This window comes from Corapipo altera, unplaced genomic scaffold, assembly GCF_003945725.1.
Source record: "Corapipo altera isolate COAL_440 unplaced genomic scaffold, ASM394572v1 0, whole genome shotgun sequence".
NCBI classification, from domain to species: Eukaryota; Metazoa; Chordata; class Aves; order Passeriformes; family Pipridae; genus Corapipo; species Corapipo altera.
This window is the reverse complement of record NW_020884872.1, coordinates 58,812,895-58,827,513: the sequence shown is the minus strand read 5'-3', so window position 1 is coordinate 58,827,513 and position 14,619 is coordinate 58,812,895. Positions and strand designations below refer to the sequence as shown.

Genomic DNA, 14,619 nt, shown 5'->3' with positions numbered 1-14,619 from the left:
ACAGAGGAGTATTCTTATGGGCAACTGGAGAGTCTCCCAACACGTGCTGTCCATCTTCATACTAATGGCAAATGTGTGCCCCCTCAGACATCAACCAAAGACAGTGTCAACAGCAGGAGGGATAATCCACCTGTTTTACCCAAATGTTAGCACAGATTTTCTACTCTGATCTCAGCATATTTCTTGAGTGACAATCTATGGTGTTTTGTTTGAGAAACATCTTCATTGCCATGACCATCAAGAAGCACAGAGCACCTACAGTAGGCTCCTGTTAGCCCTTATTGATACTGAATCTCTTTAGTAATTAACATGTGAGAAAAAGTGAAAAATGCCTCATGTTCTGGAAAACAAAATTTTGCAATGTGCAAATGCTGATTCACATCTTACCCAATCTCTGTGGAACCAATGTAATTGGCCCTGGCCTGTGCTCTTCCTTCCACCGCTCCAGGTCATCTAGCTCTTTCTTAGCAACTGAGCAGGCATAAAAAGAAACAAATATATGGAAGTTAGAGAGAATACTAAAAAGCATGCAGTATTGCTAATTACATGTAATCCTGAAGACCATCCAGGAACAAACTTGTTCTCAAGGGGTGCAGACACCCCCCAAGACGTTACTCAGTCACTGCAATGATCAGCTAATAAGGCAAATGTTTTCCCTACCTCGAGACTCTAATGGTGAGCAAACCCCAGGACTAAACCCCAAAAGCAAAACAAAAAACAACTAAGGGACTGCTAATAGACTGCTTTTTAACCTCTGGGAACCTGTAGGTAAAAGCCAAATTATTTAGTCCTGCAGGTAAAGCAGAAGTTGTTACAATTAAGATGTTACTGCTGAATGGAGGGAAATGTTTGTGGTATAATGCTCCCCAGCAGGCAAATGAGAAGTAATTTTCCCTCCCAACCACATGCTCTTTAAATAAAAGCAAGAGGAATGCATGAATCAGGTTCAGATTAAGACACTTCAACATACGTGTCCACATGTGAGATGGGCAGCAATTTCCCAGTCTAGTCAGTGGAAGACAACACAGCCATATGCCCTAGGATGGCTGGTTGATTTAACTTCGCTCTTTATCAATTGCCAGAGGAAGAAACCAACAATTCCTTCCAATAGCAAGGCCAACAAAACCTGTGTTTTGCATTATCACTTCAGTTGCTTTAGGAGCTCATTTCACTCTTACTAATCATATTTCCTAATGACTGGCTATGGCTATCAGACACTAACACCAGGTGTCCTCTTAGAGGATAAAGCCAGTACGTGAGCAAGTTTCTAAAGAGACCCCAAAGAGATATCAGCTTTTTATTTCAACTTTAAAACAAGCATTTAGGTAGAGACTGCATTCAACTAGGTCTTATTTCTGCCAGTATCCAAAATCTAAATACTTGGCATGCTTCAGATCTTACGTGCTGCTGGCACAAAGTGAAACTAGCTCTTTATTAGAGTAGCAGCACCTTTGCTGTTAATGTCACAGGCGAGTCTAAGATGATCTGCTGCTATTCATCCTTCCAGAAGATTATGGTTTGGTTCAAGATAAGTCAATTTTATTTCTTGGAGCCAAAGGAAATCCAACCCATAACCCATACTAGCCTGATGGTGAAGCATTTCAGCCAAACTCACAAAGTTTGAGAAGGATTTAATTTAATTGTTTCCTTGAGGGCTCAAGATGTGAGAAGTGCTGACTCTCACTCCTTCAGCTTTTATATCTTGCATAAATCAATGGTCAGGAGTGCAGGACTGCAGTGCTCAGTCACCTCTGCATACAGAATTTATTTCACAACTGACTCTGGCTGTAACTTTGCCAACGAAAGATCTTTCTGGTAGAGGTTCAGGGTGTTCCTGCTTGGCTACTTTCACCTGCAAGACTCAAAGCCAAGAAAAAGTCGGTGTATATAGACACTTTCCATCTATAATGACCTTTACCAACTTCACTGAAAAGGCCACCTACAACCTTAAATGCAGATTCAAGAACCAACAGTGGCTGTAGTTGCTTTTGTTTCCTCATGGGAGTATTTTCAAAAATATTTCTTATCTACATTTTTTCTTCTTCCTACTGACCCAGAGACTGTTCAAAGTTGGGTTCTCCAATATGAATTCGGTCCTGTAAAAGCTGGATAGAGCTAATTCCAGCAGTTTTGTAGAAGCCATCTTGAACAGCTCCAGCACTGAAATTACCACAACCCTTCTCCTGAACAAGATTTATTCTGCATGAAGTGCAGCCAGATGAGAAGTCAATCTTCGGAAAAGCTACATGGTGATGGAGAATGCTCATAGTACTGACTTTACTGTCACATCTTGCACATACAAAACCATTGTAAAAATGAGGATAAAAGTTGCAAGAGCAATAAAATGCACAAACCCCTAAAGTTATTCAAGTAGAAATAATGTATTACCATATTAGACAATTCAACTTACTTTGTTGCAACTGTTTTCTTCTGATTTCATTTGGAGTTACCAAGACATATGGGCTGACACTAAAATGAAAGAAAACACTCTTATTTTTTCTGTTTACGCAAAACCAGGACTAGAAGGGAGTGCCTTTATCAAAAAAGTCAGTTTTTTGCTGTCTTAGCAAATAACTTCATAAAAAACCTTGTATTTATTCTGATTCAGCTCTTCAGGAATTTTTGGTAAATACTCTAGAAATACTTATTGTATTTGGAGATGACAGCAGTTACCAAGGATAATATTTTCAGAAACTTATAGCATAGTCTTCACTGTTCTTATTCAAGTCTCACTCTAGACTGCTGACCTCAAATCTCATGCATTTTGAATCAAATCCCTTCCTTAAACCAAAATGTTCCATGTGGAACACCATTGGGTGTCTACTGGGAAAAGCACTGGTGCTGACAGTCCCACCCCACACCTTGAGGGCACCAAGCACCTTGTGGATTTAAGCAGTCTGCCCAAAAGCTGTCGAAGGAGTATGCAAAGTCACACTGTTTGTGATGGACCCAGGTGACTTACTCTCAGACTGAGCCTCGGTTTCCTTGTCAGCCTTACATTTTCAGGGACCAGGAATTCCTTGGACATATTCATCTTGCTGTCATGCCTAAGGTGTGACTCACTGAATCAGGACAAGGACCCTGTTTTGCTAGACTTAATTCAAAATGCAGTTGCTGTCTCAAGGAGCTATCAATCTTGCGTGACAGCAAAGAGGCAAGACAGGGTTCAGAGTGTATTAAGAGACTAGAGGTGATCAAAAGAGTGATGAAAACATGTCAGTTCCACTTGGAGAAGACAAAGGGTTTTATCTACATGGTGTATTGTGTGAGTAGTTTACATGGCTCCTGCTCAGCAGAAGCTGTGCCATGGAGGTGCAGATTTACCAGAAATGCACTAAGCAGCAGTTGGCCTCATGTATCAGAGTAACTCACATCTCTCTTGGCAGGGTTTTATATGCCCACATGGGCACAGACATTTCATCTGGTCTCATTGCAGTAAAAGCAGAAGGAGAAGAGCAGCCAACAAAGAATAATGAGGGGTGATGTCTGATGTTCTTAAGGAAGGGCCACAGGGGGTGGCTGGAGGACAAGCTAGGAAGCAGAGAAAGTACAGCTGGCTGTGGAAAAGAAATGAAACAATGAGGCCCAAGACTAAGGCTTAAAAGGGAAATGAAAATCATGCAGAGAGATCAAAGTGCCAAAAGCTGTCTGCTGCCATATCAGTGTAACTCAGGGTTTGGGAAGGAGAGTATTTATATCCAATTACCTCCTTCTCTTTGAAGACTTATTTTAGGAGAATGTGGATTAATTTATGAGATTAAACTAGTAAAGATAGAGCTGTGAGCTTTAACGGTGCTATTTAATATGATCCTTTCCCTTCCTGCCAGCATACTCTGGTGCCCCTGAGACTGAGACTGTTCTTCACCTCTCCAATGAATTCCAGACTCTCAAAGGCAGGAGCTAAGAGAACAGCAGTGCCTCAACTGGCATTCATCACACAACTGCAACCATTACTTAAAAGAAGCTTTGACAACACACCTCACTTATGGCATAACATTCCCCATCAGTGATATTGTTTCAGATTTTTCTTTATTTGACTGAGTAGTAGCATTTACAATTTATCCCAAAGTGCCTTTAACAAACTGCTGCACAATTTATCTGGTTCAAGATTTTTTTTAGCAACTTTTGCTGTTGTTTCAGATATTAAAATCATATTTCTCTCTAGTTAATACAAAAAAATTAAGTACATTTTACACTCCTCTCCCTTCCCTTTGGAAGTGATAAAAATGGCTGAAATTGTGGGTTGCAAGGCTACATATTTTCCCCTCCCATAAATCAATCAGTGCATCTCAGACATCACACAGTTTCACAGCACTAGAGGGCAGAATTTTTATACCACGTGCATGATGACTTTAGACAGTATTTTTTTAGTTGATTTGCTTTGAATTAGAATCAAGTTTAAAAGAAAGCAGGGACCTCTGCTTGTCTGAACATATATGAGAAATCACTGTATCAAATCTAGCCCTTGTGCCGTGAATCATTTCCTTTATCCGCTTCTGCTTTTTGGCTGGAAAGCTCAGAGTCCAGGAGGCCGGGTGGGGGCACTCTTCTGAAATTTGACCATGACCTCACCTTCAGAAGTTCAGAAGGACATGAAATACATCAAAGATCAATCAGTTTGCAAAAGGGGTAGAGGTGACACTACATTTACCATTTGTTTTCTGAAGAGCAGATTAAGAGCCATTGTGGTTAAAAGAGTGCTTAATTTAAGGCCAAATTGGTTTCCATGTTATTGAATAAAGGCGAAGTAAAATAAAATGAGGATGCCAAGTCTCCAGTGGGGGAGGGAAAAGGAGAACAGGGTACCAACTTTTGTTTCTCTTTTACCTAATGCTTATACTATATGCTTTGTTTTTATATTACATGCTTTGTTTCAGTCCAAGTTATAAGAAAAAAAAATAGGGGGAAAAAAGAATTATTGAGTTTATCTTATTTTATAGTGTTCACTGTGGTCTCTGGAAAGATATATCAGAGTGTAGCTTTGGGTACTGGGATCACAAACAGCCTTAAGCTAAAGGAGGGTAGGTTTAGATTAGATATTAGGAAGAAATTCTTTACTGTAAGGGTGGTGAGGCATCGGAACAGGTTGCCCTGAGACATCGTGGATTCACCATTCCTGGAGATGTTTAAGACCAGGCTATACAGGGCTCTGAATAGCCTGGTCTAGTGCAAGGATCCCTGTCCATGGCAGGGGGGTTGGATCTAAATGATATTTATGGTCCCTTCCAACACAAACCATTCTATGATTCTGTGATGAGGAGAAAGGGAGAGCAAGTACACAGTAAACTTCTTGTGTGATGGGTGAAAATCAAGGTATGAACCGGTCCTGGATTTTCAATCCTACAGCAGGAGAAGAGCCAGAGGAGCTGTTACCTGAGAGACTCCATGTGCCCTACCAGTTCTAAAACCCACGCCTAGCATCCCTTATTTTCTTGAGGTTTTTTTTGAAGGAAAGAAAGTTAATGCAACCCCCCCCCACACCAGCTTTCACTTCATGTTTTTATCCAGTTTGCAGGATATTGCATGTCATTTCTTTGTTCAGGCAAAACCTCTGATCCAGTAAAGCCTATAAAACCCGCTACAGCCTGTCAATTTAATATTCCAGTCAGTTTCTGGGTTGCCACAGTAGCCACAAATCTGGAGCAAATTATCCTACTTACCTGGGTAGCAATTAAGGAAATGTGAAGATTTAAAGCTATCAGTTGTATGCAGACTTTTTGTGCTTTATATCAGTATAGGAAGTGCTCCAAAATCCTCAGCCAGAAAAGATTATAAAGAATTTAACTTTACTGTTTCCCTAATAATGATTCTAATTGTTATAAGACTTAAGCCTATCTTTGAGATAGGATTGTTTTATAAATACAAATACAGAAGTCACTGGAAGAGGCGGGAAGAACATCTTAACCTGGTTATAGCACTTCAAAAGAAAAAAACAAATCTTCTTCTACCTTTATAGAACATATTAACCTTGAAGGGAATTTTTTGTTATATTTTTTCCACAAAAAATGGGAATGTATTGACTCATTGCAGAGACTGAACAGATATTAATGAGAGTAAGAAAATTATAACCCAATAAGAGAATGTATCTATACTGAAATAAAAACAAGAAGGAACCTTCTATGATTTTTCAAACAGACAGACATAAAATACCACAGTAGTGGGGTTATAAATACCGATATAACAACATATTGTTGTGGTCTAACCCCAGCCAGCAACTAAGCACCACAGAGCTGCTCACTCACTCCCACCTGGTGGAATGGGAAAGAGAATTAGAAGGGTTAAAGTGAGAACAGTTGTGGGTTGAGACAAAACAGTTTAATAGGTAAAACAAAAGCTGTGTACACAAGCAAAGCAGAACAAAGAATTTATTCACTGCTTCCCAGGACAGGCAGGTGACAGGCAGGTATTCAGCCATCCCCAGGAAAGCAGGGCTCCATTACACATAATGTGTAACTTGGGAAGACAAATGCCATCACTATGAACAACGCTCCCTTCCTTCTTCCTCCTCCAGCTTTATATACTGAGCATGATGCCATATGTTATGGGATATCACTTTGGTCAGTTGGGGTCCACTGTCCTAACTGTGTCCCCTGCCAACCTCTTATACACCCCGAGTCCACTCACTGGTGGAGTGAGGTGAGAGGCAGAAAAGGCCCTGACTCTGTGTCAGCACTGCTCACCAGTAATGAAAACATCTCTGCATTATCAACACTGTTTTGGTCACAAATTCAAACCATGGCCCCACAGCAGCCACTGTGAGGAAATAAACTCTACTCCAACCAAACGCAGCACATACATATAAATAGAGGGTTATATGTCAGGAGAAACATGCAATACAGTCGTAGAAAATCTGCAATGATAGTTTACAATATGAGTGATCAGCAACACAAAAAACACCATGTCTGCAACCTTAAATTCTGAATCCTGTGTATAAGTTTACTTATCTAACAAGCACCACTCAAGGACACCTCAATGCTTTCAGGGCATTGACCATCAAAACTTTTGTTCTGCTTTCTTCAAAGGTTTGTATAAAATAGTTTATTTCTAAAATTGAAAAACCACATGAGAACTGCGGTTCACCAGTAATATTTTTTCAGAGCCATGCTCTTCATTTTTTTTTCTCAAGTCTACTCCAGCCATCTACCACTGGAGAGCTTTCCAAATGAAGTGTGAAATAGTTTAAAGAGTTACAAAAGTAATGGCTGTTATAAACTATTTCCAGTTCCACTGTGTTTTATACTGCAGCTGCATTGATACATAAATGCCACAGAGCTTAAAGCTAAAGATCTTGCTCTGCTAGGCAAAGTACTCTGTGTAAGAAAATGTAGAAACCGAGAATGTAGTTGGAGAGCAACACAAATGACTAAAGCTTGGGAAGAAGACCAGGGCAGATGGAGTATAGAGGAGGGACTCAGGGGAAGATATGGGTGAAATACTGCATTAAATATTACGTTGAGACTGAATTTAAAATGAAAAAGAGACCAAACTGCCAAAGACAACTGTTAAATTTCCTTCAAAGGTACGCTAAGCTTATTTTTACATTCATTTATCAGGAATTGTTTTAAGAGCTGTCAAGTCCATGGCACCACAAAGTATTGTTTTCACCAAGGCTCCCATGCCTGATGGAACAGCCATATGCTGCTGAGCACCATGGAAGCTGCCAAATCAGACGACTACAAGATGCCAAATCCCAACAAGCAGACAACTATCCTGTAGGTATCCCTATTTCACAATACACACACGGCCAGATGCTAATGATAACTGACAGCCACAGTTCTAGACTTCAGCCAAGCAATATGCTCTGTGTCCCAGCAGTGCCTTAAGCACATCTCTGTGAGGGTGTATAAACCTTGCATGCAGGCTTGAGGGTCTGGCTTTCCATCTTTATCAGCAGCAGCATCTTACCAGTTTGCAGCTCAAAGACAAAAGTGAATTATTCAGGCTTAGCATTACACACTGTCGGATTCACCCTCACTGCATGTGTGGTCTTAGCATAAGAGGCAGAAAATTAACTGCATTAGAAGGAAATGTTTATCCTCAAAAGTCTGTGTCCGTGGATTTTGTCCTGTGTTTGCCACAGGCCAGGAATGCACTTAATTACCACAGCAAGAAGTGAAACAGCAGCAGAGAGAGGCCCATGAGAAAGTATGAGTCAGAAATCTGCAGGAAAGAAACAGACCTGAGGTTCTGTTTTACCCACATGCTTGTAGAAAATTCCTTAAGTTAAAATTTGGCCTAAAGACTAAAAATGAAAACTGGAATTGAATTTCTAAGAGTTTAGATGGAGCTCAGACTCAGCAGCTTGTTCTGGTCATAGCATATCAGAAAGATGTGCTTCAGCCAGCACACTGTTTTGGATGATTTCGACCAGGTTCTAAAGCTCCAAGAAAATTGCCACAGTGATGGATCAAATCAGGGAGTCAAGAGATAGCTCTCAGCCCAAACTTGGCCCAGAGCAGAGCTTTCTCTCTCCTCTGTAAAATGCTAATATGCCATTAGTCAACCTATGGTTGTGGTCAGATTACACCAAAGGGGCAGAACTCACTGTGGTGTGTTATAGATTAGCATCAGACCCAGGAAAGTCTATGAAGTCAGACATGGCCATGCTTATGCTGTCCCCAGGTCCTAGAGCAGCTAAGTTATCTCAGTGCAGCACAATGTCAGGGACGTAGCCAGCATGCCAGAGCCAGCTGGAGAACCTGGTAATCACTAGCTGTGAGAAGCATGGAGCATCCACACATGGGCAGGCCAGACGCTGGTCTTGGCAATGCCAAGCCCTGAGCCAAGCTATCCCCTGCAGGGGCATCCATGTGTTGCAAGTCAGTCTTGCCAGCAGGCCTGGAGAGCTCAGCAGGTCAGATGCTGTATCACATGAAGATTAGGACTTAAGCTGGTGGCATGTTCATCTCTGCTTCCCCTCTCTTTTCTTTTTATCAATGTATTTCCTCCTCCGTTGCCTCTGAATCAGAGAATTTGTCCTTTTACTGCCCCTGCCCAAACATGGCATCCTCCTACAAATTCCCTATTCATAACCTCATCACAGCTCCTCATCAAGCTATCCATCAAGGGAACGTCAGGGCTTGTGCAAATCAAGCTCTTCCAAAAAAAACTTCCAATACAGGAGCTGGAAGGACTTCCTCCCCTCCTCCAAGCATTATAAGGAACACAGCAACCCCCACAGCCCAGCCTAACACTATAATTATTGTCTTATACAGACCTGCAACCAGACACCTGGCTGGAGAAAAGGCTGGCTGCTGACCATAACAAAGCTGGGCATCTCTGAATTGCCTCACTGGGCTGTAAAGATTAGTACATAAGCCTGAAAGACGGAGTTGGGAGATTTCTCCTTTGTAACAAATACAGAGTTCAGCTCTGAACAGATTGTCCATAATTCAAATTACCCTTCTAGCACTCCCACTGGTGGCTGGGCAGTGGGCAAAACAAGCATTTTGCTAAGCATCCACCTACACTTTTGTAGAGTAATTTTTTTTTAAAAAAAGAAACTTCAGATCATGAAAGAAAAAAAATTCAGAACTGCTAAGTATAGTCTATCAGCAAAAGATTGAGGGGTCTTACAACACTATAGATATTTTCTATGTTGCTTTTTAAAATTCAGGATGAAGATTGGAAAATGAAGGAAAGATAGTTCGTATGGATTTGGTTTCAGCAGTCAAAGAATATAATTTCTCAAGTCAAGCATTCTAGCAACTCTGCTCTCCTTTCACACAAAATGATGAGGGACTGTTACCTGCTGTGCGGCAATGTATCCTCAGGTTTTATTATCTTGAATTTCATTTTTAATGGATTTTACCAGAACCAATATTATTCTTGCCAGCTTTAAAGGAGCCAAGGACAGACTGCTGAATGAGGGCAGCAGTTTCTTTTTCAGGTGCTAGCTATACTTCACCCTCTAATTTCTCCACTTTCCTTCACCTTTTCTTCTCTACAGACTTTTGTTTCTGAAAAGATATGAACAGGGGCAATTTGAGAATTCACTTGCTGCTAGTTAATTTCATGGCACTTAGCAGACAAAGTGAAGTAACTTAAATGCAAGCTTATTATTATAAGCAGTTTCAAGCACTTGTCATCCTTGTGACTTTTTTCTCCATGCCTGAAACCACATTCTATATATAACTGGAGGGAGATGTGCAAAGCGTGATTTCAATTTTGCATTTGAACATGTATTTTTCTTAGCTTAATTAGGACCACTTTATTGTAACTTCTCAGCCTCAACATATTATATAAGGGCTTTTCCAAAGCAAAATTATCCTCTAATACCAGCTGCCTACCTTGTACTTTCTAATAGTCAAGTTTGAATATCAACTAGTGGATGAGACTGCAACGTGCCATGTCCCACACATATTTCATGTGTCCAGTCTACATGAAAGGTTCCCTGACCCCACCTTAAGATGCTTCTAAGGTGTTTTCCCATTCCAAATTGCTCTGACTGACTGAGACTGAGAGTTTGCATGGAATCTACTCACGCAAGAGCTTTCAAAGGAGACTCCAGCTCCTGCTTTGCTGGTAGCAAAACTATATCCTGATTGTTTCCAAAAAATTAGCGAGCAGCACAGAAATTGGAATAGAAACACTCCTTGACACAGAGGTATCTTACTTGGGCCCCTCATGTTCTCTCTGTTATATGTATTCCAGAAAGCCTTTAATTAATACTAGTCTACATATTTTTTCTTCTACTGTGACTTCAGCTACCCTACTGCTGTGGTTATCCCAGAGCCTGAAAACCTGGACCATTCTGAGGGTGCCCCAGTATTTTAGTTTTAAAGATCGTATTTAAAAGGATTGGTGACTAAAAGGCTGAGTCAACTTTATCACTGCTAAAATGGAATTTGAATCTGAGATCTTTCTTGAAATGTAACTTGAGATAACAGAACAAAGTAATAATGAATGAAATAATTTTTGTTTTGCGAATGAAGATCTCTCCTTGTCTGCTTCGGTATTTCAGATACTATCTACCAATTTAATCTGTGTTAGTTAAGGAAATTGCAGTTTAAACATCTTCAACCTGTTCAAATTGACAGCTGGTACCCCTCTCCTCAAGGGAAGGATGCAAGCTCCAGCTTTGTTCACTTCTTTTTTTGAGTATTTGTACCACTCATATTACATGGTTTCTGTTGGAACCTGCCTTTCCCTCATCCCTCTTCCTCATTAACTACATACTAAGGCAGACTTTAATTTGTACATTTGAAATTTAGGAATTAAGTCTTTATTAGAACTTTTTGAAGACACAGCAAAAAAATATTACACAGTCCTTGCAGTAGGTGCACACCTTTAGCTCTGCAAGCATCATATAAGATGAGAAAGGGAATGGGTCATAAAATTATTCATGTTCCCCAAAAGCTTACTTAGTTTTAGGGGGTTTCCCATAATCTAGTCAGACTTTGTGTGACTATATTTGCTCTGGCCTTAAATTCTGCAGGGAGCTCTGGATAACCAATTGATAAGTTATTCACCTAACCTATACCAGGAGGTTTGAATCACAGACAAAATCTGGGATAGTTATGGCAACGGAAAAACCCCCACTATCCCCCTGGCCTCCCTTACTCCTCCCCCTGCCCCCCAAAAAAAACAAAACAAAGACCAAAACCCACCAAATTAACAAACAAAAACCCCAACGAAACATCAAAAAATGAATACAACACAAATATGCAAGCAAACCAGGGATGTTCTCATTCTACTGTGGATATATGGCACTATGAGGGCAGGCAAGACAGAGGGTGTTTCACATTTGGAAGTAGCAGAAAATAAACAGACTGTAATTAAGGATTTTTTGTTTGCTCTGCTGAAAGTCAGTCATTGAAGTGCTGACGGATTCAAGTATTCATGGGTAATCGAAAGCTGCTGATCCGCTGATTGCCATCATCCGCCTGCCACCTCCTTCACAGCGTGGCTCCACCTTCTTCATCCAAAAAAAGGGAAAGGAAACCAAAACAGATTGCAGTTCCTGTCAGCTGCACTTTGAAAGCCATGAGATCTGCACATAACAATAATATAGCATTGCATGCACTGTTATTAACAGCTCATATAAAGCACTTTTGGAGAAAAAGACTAAAAAATTAGCTCTGTTCAGCTAAGCCTATTTATATTAAACACGTGCATAAAAAATACACACACTACTTTCAGTTTCTATTCTGTACTATATCTGCAAGACATAGGTTATACAAGCTATCTCAGAATTGCTACTGGAAAACCAGAGATGCACTGAGCATAGATTCCAATAAAGCACAAAATAAAATTGAGGGCTAAAGTTTCGTTTTATTTTAGTCAGCATGAAGTTGCTGGAACTGTTCTGTGTCCTTGACTGCATTCAGATCAGTGCTGGAATGCAGCCTATATCCATCTCTTAAGCCAGTAGAAGTATTTTTAGACTTCTCAGAATGAAATATTAGGAGAAACAGAAAACAAGGAGCTAGAACCAGATTTGAAATTTCACTTTGAAAAAAGATGCCAGGAAACGGACCCTACATATGCCAATATGCAACATATAGAACTGGCCACTGCTATTGCACAGAGTATAAGCCATGCCAAAGCCTGCCAGAACAACTCGGGTCCCATGTTGGAAGCACCAAGAAAAGGACAATATGCTGCTTGTGCACTCAGCCCCGTTCACAGGCTCTCTACAAAGTATTTCCCCCTTTAAAGATATACAGCTCAAGCAAGCTCGGGAACAGGCACCCAATACACATAACATCATCTTGGACAGGCTCCTCGTTACTTACTGCTGCTTTTGCTGTTGTTGGTAGACTGGCGCTTGGCTGCTTTGTTCCTCTCCAGACGTTGTCAGCTTCTGGGTGTTTTTACCCTTCTCTGTTTTGTTGTTGCCATCCAAGGGGTAACCCTGAGAGGAAAATGGAGTACTAGAGCCAGCAGCTGTCCTGTACCTACTGCCTTCCCTCCATCCTCTAACCCCAGACATTGCTTTGGGAGTACTTTCAATTGTCAGACACAAGTATTGCTGCTTAGGCTAGGGAAAGACTCAAAACTTTTGAGTTACTGCAAGTTAGTTTCAATTCCTTGTAAGCCCCTCCTCTGTCTGGACTTTCGGCTGTCAGGAGTGCAAATACATGTACTGATTTCTGAGTCATCGTCCAGCTGAAGCTAAAGTTTGATCATCTCAATCACAGCACCTAGGCAAACAGGAGTCACGGAGGGGAGAGCAAAGCGGATCTGTACTAATAAACCTGACGACAACATTTGTGCAGTCTTGGAACAGACTGCTTCAGCAAAAGCATGGCAAGGTCTGGCTGAATGCTATATTTCTGACAATTTTTTTACCCCAGCATATCAAATTTTCCTATGACAGAGGGAATAACTCTTAGGGGTTTACTGGTTTCTATTTTGCATGGGTATACAAAGAAAGATGGAAACTAAAAACTAACCCTCAGGTAAATCCTAAGGTCCTGCACAGCTCAATTTCTGCCTTTGAGTTCTGCTCGATCAGAAAACTTCTTTATTTTTACTTTCCTAATTCCACCTGAATAGAGGACTAATACATGATCCACTTATCAAAAACGCAGTTCCCTTCAGTAATCATATCTGACCAGTGCTACTGTATCTATGGGATCTGCAGGGCTGGATAATCAGCAACCTTTGTTTGGCAACTTCTAGCCCAAGCAAAAAAGAAGTAGTAATGCTACTCCAGCTTAATGCAGCAGAGCTAGGGAAATCCAGCTCCACACATGCAGACTTTGTCACTTTTTGTCCTCAGCTGATCAAGCTGCACAGAAGGGATGATCATGTGGCCAGGTTTCCTCACTGCCCAGACCACATAGGCCTTACAGCACACTGCACACATGCTGGGGAAGGAGTAAAACAAAATGCCACATGGAAAGCCAAAGGCTGCCTGGTGGTTGTAATGCTCCTTGGTGTACTGTATGGGACACTGTCACCAGCAGCACACCTCCCAGAGCTGCCACATTCAGAAAGTTGCATCTCCTAGGCCTGCCCAAGGAGGCAGCATCAATGGTCTCTCCCTCCCACCATCCCTCCTAACATGCTCTGCAGCAGGTATCATCTACATTTGTACACAAAACATTCTGCAGAGACTCTGGAGTGCAATGGCAGTGTGTTGTATAGGGATGAACTGGTCCATAATCCCTTGCACCACTTCACAAATATTTTATGTACAAGGTGCTGGTAAATGAAAGTAAGAATCAAGCTTACTCTCTTACGTAGAACTTCAGGGTCAATACAGGAGACAAAAAGGCACTAGAAGTAGCAAAAAAATTATAGCAAAGTCATGTCTGAGGACTGCAAACGTTTGTGTGATAACAGCTGTGCCTACAGACATCCTATCTGGTAAAAATCCAGCTTCAGTATCTGGAGTTTTTTTATCCAAGCAGACTGATGTCTTAATAACTCATATTTAATTACGAAAATTGATTATAATTAATGTGGTGACTGCTGCTGTATCCTCAATCCTTCAGTGTTATGTAAAATTCAGATCTAATATCTTTTTCCTCTTGAAATTTAGAAACTTTTACCTGAAAACAGTAACTGTAGAATCTAAATACTTCACATCTATATTGCTCAAAAAAAGAGGGATGTAAAATGAACCCAAGCACTGGAAGCTAAATCACTTATATCTTTTCAATGCTCATT

The 14,619-nt window shown here is 40.8% G+C and overlaps 1 protein-coding gene across 3 annotated transcripts in view; it reads right to left on the bottom strand.

The window, feature by feature from the left end:
• Positions 1-13,038, bottom strand: part of EPSTI1 (epithelial stromal interaction 1) — an 89,731-nt gene extending 76,693 nt beyond the window's left edge. For all 3 annotated transcript variants that reach the window (XM_027649616.1, XM_027649624.1, XM_027649630.1), the window contains exons 1-3: positions 12,738-13,038; positions 2,411-2,469; positions 388-471 (exon numbers count right to left, since the gene is read on the bottom strand). In XM_027649616.1, coding sequence (XP_027505417.1) covers positions 388-471; positions 2,411-2,469; positions 12,738-12,934 — 340 coding nt within the window. In that variant the 5' untranslated portion in view covers positions 12,935-13,038. The remainder of the gene's footprint in view (positions 1-387; positions 472-2,410; positions 2,470-12,737) is intronic.
• Positions 13,039-14,619: the final 1,581 nt, after the last annotated feature.